This window comes from Quercus suber, unplaced genomic scaffold (assembly GCF_002906115.3).
Source record: "Quercus suber isolate HL8 unplaced genomic scaffold, Cork oak 2.0 scaffold_434, whole genome shotgun sequence".
Lineage (NCBI taxonomy): Eukaryota > Viridiplantae > Streptophyta > Magnoliopsida > Fagales > Fagaceae > Quercus > Quercus suber.
In genome coordinates, this window is record NW_027069885.1 from 522,536 (window position 1) to 527,230 (window position 4,695).

The window sequence follows — 4,695 nt, forward strand, 5'->3', positions numbered from 1 at the left end:
AGGACCTTAGTTGATGACTGTAAGGAATACACGGGTATCAACATGGAATTAAACTATTAATTATTACAAGGAGTGCCCAACATTTCTATTTATATAAAAGAATGCTTTTACTTTGCCTTTGGTCTGAATTAAAAAACTTCCAAGGACTTTTTTCCTCTGATTTAGGCCCATGCTGTAAGTGTTGAATTAAAAAAAATAAAAGGCCCAACTTCAACATCAATTGCAATACCACCAGCTATAAAGATGCTGCGAAGATGTGGAGAGAAAAAAATTGATGAAAAGCTAATTTAAAAAATCAATGAATTCAGAAACCCAGAAAAGTAGCCGAGAAATATTAAAAAATGGGATATGTTACAGAGGATGTTAATGGTACCAGTTATGCCACCAGCCAAGAGAAATATTTGCCCATAATAAAGTATGAAGACTGAACCCAACATCACCATAATTATAAGAGGACATAAGGTTTAGTAAAACGTAAATGTTTGTCAGCAGTAATAATACAAACACACACACACACACACACACACACACACACACAAAAAAAAAAAACCCTAACCAAAGGAGATGATAATATAAAAACATAAAAAGAGGCAATTAAAAAACAAATAGTGCCAGAATCTTCTCCCAATTAGAGGGGGAGGGTAAGTTTTACTTTTACCTGTCAACAAGCCTTGACTTTTCTCTGTAAGGTTTCACCAGAACACGAGCCCCACATACAAAATGAGGATTCCCCTTGGCTAAAATTTGCTTGACAGTCTCCGCATAAACAAAAGTGACAAAACCAAACATCCTCTTCTGTTGGCAAGGAATCCTAACATCTTGAACAGGCCCAAATTTGCTACAATACATGGAAGTTTTTTGGCTAGCTCAGAAACCAAAAAAGAAAAGCAATAAATAAATAAATATAATTTCAGAGTCTCTTACTTGAAGTAGTTAGAAACATCATGCTCTGTGAAAGTGCTCTCAGCTGGGAAGGTAAGATAAATCTGTCGAGAACCAGCAACAATTCCACCAGGATCACTTCTCTCACCAGTGTACTCCAAGTATTTTGGAATATCTTCCGCCAATATTACCGAGTGCTGCCCATGAGGCCTACAAATCAAACAATAACAATTCAAAATTTATGCACATAAAATTTCATGGTGCAATTTAATATGTGTAAGAAAAATTAATAACCTGTCAATGAGACGAATGCTGTTCTTCAATCGAGCAAGAAGCTTTGTCAGACTATAGCCAGCCTTACCGTGCCTTTGGCTCTCTGTAAGATACCCTTCAGCCCGAAGGATCCTCCCATACTTCTCATAATACATCATTGGCAGTGATGCAATTGAAACTGGCACGCCTCTTCTCGATTTAAGAAGCTCGGTCAACTCCGTTTCAAGCTTTTCGAGAGAGCCAGGAGAGAACATATGATCATCATTAGGGAGCTCATTATTAGAGCTTGGACTGAAAATCTGAGAAAAGCTTTCTGGCATGGGATTGCCATGGAAGTAGCGACAGTTGTTTCCATGTTTACAAAACCCCTTGTTGAAGTAATGGCATACTTTAACAGGAAACTCAGGCAAGCTCGGAGACCTTCGACTGGTTCTCACACCCAATGCAGGTTCCGGGTAATAATAATTGCTTGAAAAATCCGAACCAACCGAACGGGCAGACCCTGTCTGATCTTCCATGGTCAAGAACTGCATTTGATTTTGAAGGCGATAATCTTCAGCAACTGAATCCACTGGTTGCTGATCAGCGACCACTTGGGGATCCCAGTAGGTTGCTGCTGGGCGTGACAGAGATGCCGAGTAAGTTGTGAAAGGTAAAGACAGGTCTGTAACCGGTGCTTGGTTCACATGAGAGGGCGAGATGGAGATGGGAGAAGTAGAAACCACCAGTTTTGATAAGCCAAGATCGGTTTTGGCTTTGTTGATCAAAGAGTAGATCAAATTATCAGGGCTGAAGGCCAACCGGATCATTTCACGTTCACCATGGTCTTGTAAAAGAAGATACCCAATAATCTTTGACACATTTTCGGGCTCTACTTTCTGAATCCTACTGTACACAACTTTTGTAGACTCAGAAAAATCCATCTCAATCCGCACCCCTACATAATAAGCATACAGATTAGATTACAATGGAAATTGGCATATCAAAGTAATCACAACATATCTGGTACCGGTAGAATGTGTTTTATTTATTTATTTATTTATTTATTTATTTATATAATTTAAGATTTCATCAACTCAACTCTTTTCTCGACCTACAACAGAAACAAATGCAGACCAAGTTAACCCCTAAACTGCATTATTTACCATTACATCTAAGTCTGACATTTCAACGCTCATTTCTGGTAAAAACAACCAAAAATTAATGAATTAGACCAAAAAAGATTATCAATAGGTAATCTTGTTGGTTCTGATATTACTATCCTCCACATTCACTTCATTTTTTACAAGTTCTAGAGCAGAAGCATAATAAGAAATGAAAACAAGAATTTGTTTCTCTACTAGGAATTAAAATATAAATAAATATAAAGGAATGAAGCCACAAAAAGCATAAACAACCAAACCAGAAGAAAAAACATTTTACTTTCTGTTAACAAAGTTGAAACCCATTATTAAGTTCAACAAATTTCTACCTTTCTGAAAACAAATTGGGAGTTAAAAGAGAAAATAGTGCTTATAATTAAAATTGGTGAGAAAATGAACAAAAAAGAACATTTTTCTTTCATGCGAAACAGAAAAGGGAATAAGTTTACCACAAATTCACCCTCAAAAACAGAATTCCATGTTCTTTTCTTTTCAGGCAAAGAAACCATGTACTTAAAACATTTTCTAGAAACTCCTCCCCAGAAAACATAAATAAATAAAGGACAATTTTTACTTATTTATTTTTTATATCATCTCCTCTTGTTTCGAAAGAAAAAAACCAAGTTAATAAAAAAATCATTAACATGGAATAAAAGCCAAAATTTTAACAAGCTAAAGGAAAACCAAAATCTTGAACGCACGCTTTGAACACTTAATCATTGTTTCACAACATTTATCAAACAAATCCATGTTGAGAGAGAGAGAGAGAGAGAGAGATTGACCCAAAAAGAGGAGAAGAAAAAAACCAAAATTCTTTATCTTCTCATTTTCAGGAAAAAGAACTTAAAAAATATGCACATCTTAAAGGCTGTGATAAATGCTTCAAAACCATTATTAGACAAACCTATATTACAAAAGAATTAACCGCTCAATAGGTAGAACAGAAGAAGCAACACAAAGCCAAAGTTACATAAAAAAATGAAGAAACACTCAAAACCGATTTGAAACACTGAAAGCATAATTTTTGCAACATTTCTCAAAAACCCCATGTGGCAAAGTAAAAAATTTAACCACAATGACCACCACAAAGGATGAAAACAACAGGAAGTGAAAACTTCCTAGGCATCATAGATTGACATACCCAGCAAATCCAACAGCACCCTGAAGATGAAACAAAGTCAGACAAACCAATCCAAGGCCTCAAACTCCTATATGGCCATGAATGATTGCTCACTCTGTTCCCCTCTCTCTCTCTGTCCCCAACTCTCTCTCTCTGCCTCTCTACCTCTCTCCCTCCATCCCCCTCGCCCTCTATATATCGCTAGCTATTTTTATCTTCTTCTATATACTCACTATTCTATATTTCTCTCTTCAAAAACGACACCATTCTTAAAAAAAGCAAAAATGACAGAAAGGATAGCTTTAAAGGGCGCCTTGTCTTTAGTTCAAATCAACACACATGTATTCAGCCAAAAAAAAAAAAAAAAAAAAAAATCAACACACATGGATAAAATCCACGTTCATGTAATTATAATACAACCCCTTTTAAAGAAAAATAAATCACAACAAAAACAAAATTATGCTAACAACATTTTTTTTTTTTGAAAAAACAATCATTAATGTAATTATTTAATCGAACATTACATACTTGTGGTCATTCTCTTTTGTTTTTTTTTTTTAAGGAAAATATTAGTAATGGTTTTGAGGAAATAATAGATTACAGGTTGTACTTGTTGTCGTTGTTACAGAAAATTGCGGGAATTTCATAGGAAACGTGACCGATTTCCCAAACTACCCTTAGTCAATCTCGTAGAAAAAGTCAAATTCAGTTTCTGGGTTGGCTTATCTATCTGAACATTTGATTAGTATGTGCTACTACATATCCAATAGAATTATATGCTAGAGACACAACTTTTGATATAATTTTGTGCCACAATATGATGAGTTGTGATTGATAAGAGCATGTTAGTGAATCATGTGGGGACATATCATTTTCAATCACAACTCGTCATGTGGCGAATTATAGTACAAAATTGTGTCAAAAGTTGTGTCTCCAGCATAATTTCATACTTCACTCTAAACACTATGCTCTAAGCTCTACAAAGCTATGCTATAATTCTTTTGTTGTGTTGTGTAGTGTAGTGTAGTATATCAGTTTTTTCAAATCAAATTTATAATATATAATTTTTTTATTAATCACTAGAATTAATTGAACAATATAATTAATTTTTTAGTCTCTTGTCATAGTTGATGTACTTAAATTTTGGTTATCTTGATAAAATCTTTAAATAATTTTCTAAAAAAAGAAAGAATTTTGATGAATGGTAGTAAAATAATTGATGGGTGCAATGTATGGGGCCTACTGGACCCACAAACAATACAAAACAAATGGATTAAA

At 34.6% G+C, this 4,695-nt stretch overlaps 1 protein-coding gene across 1 annotated transcript; it reads right to left on the bottom strand.

Annotated features, from left to right (window-relative positions):
- Nucleotides 1–663: 663 nt before the first annotated feature.
- Nucleotides 664–3,618, bottom strand: LOC136062630 (zinc finger CCCH domain-containing protein 18-like). Its single transcript, XM_065761920.1, is given in 5 exon segments — nucleotides 664–731; nucleotides 733–838; nucleotides 925–1,092; nucleotides 1,177–2,092; nucleotides 3,439–3,618. Coding segments are annotated over 4 exon segments (1,215 nt in total). The 5' UTR covers nucleotides 2,079–2,092; nucleotides 3,439–3,618; the 3' UTR covers nucleotides 664–692.
- Nucleotides 3,619–4,695: the final 1,077 nt, after the last annotated feature.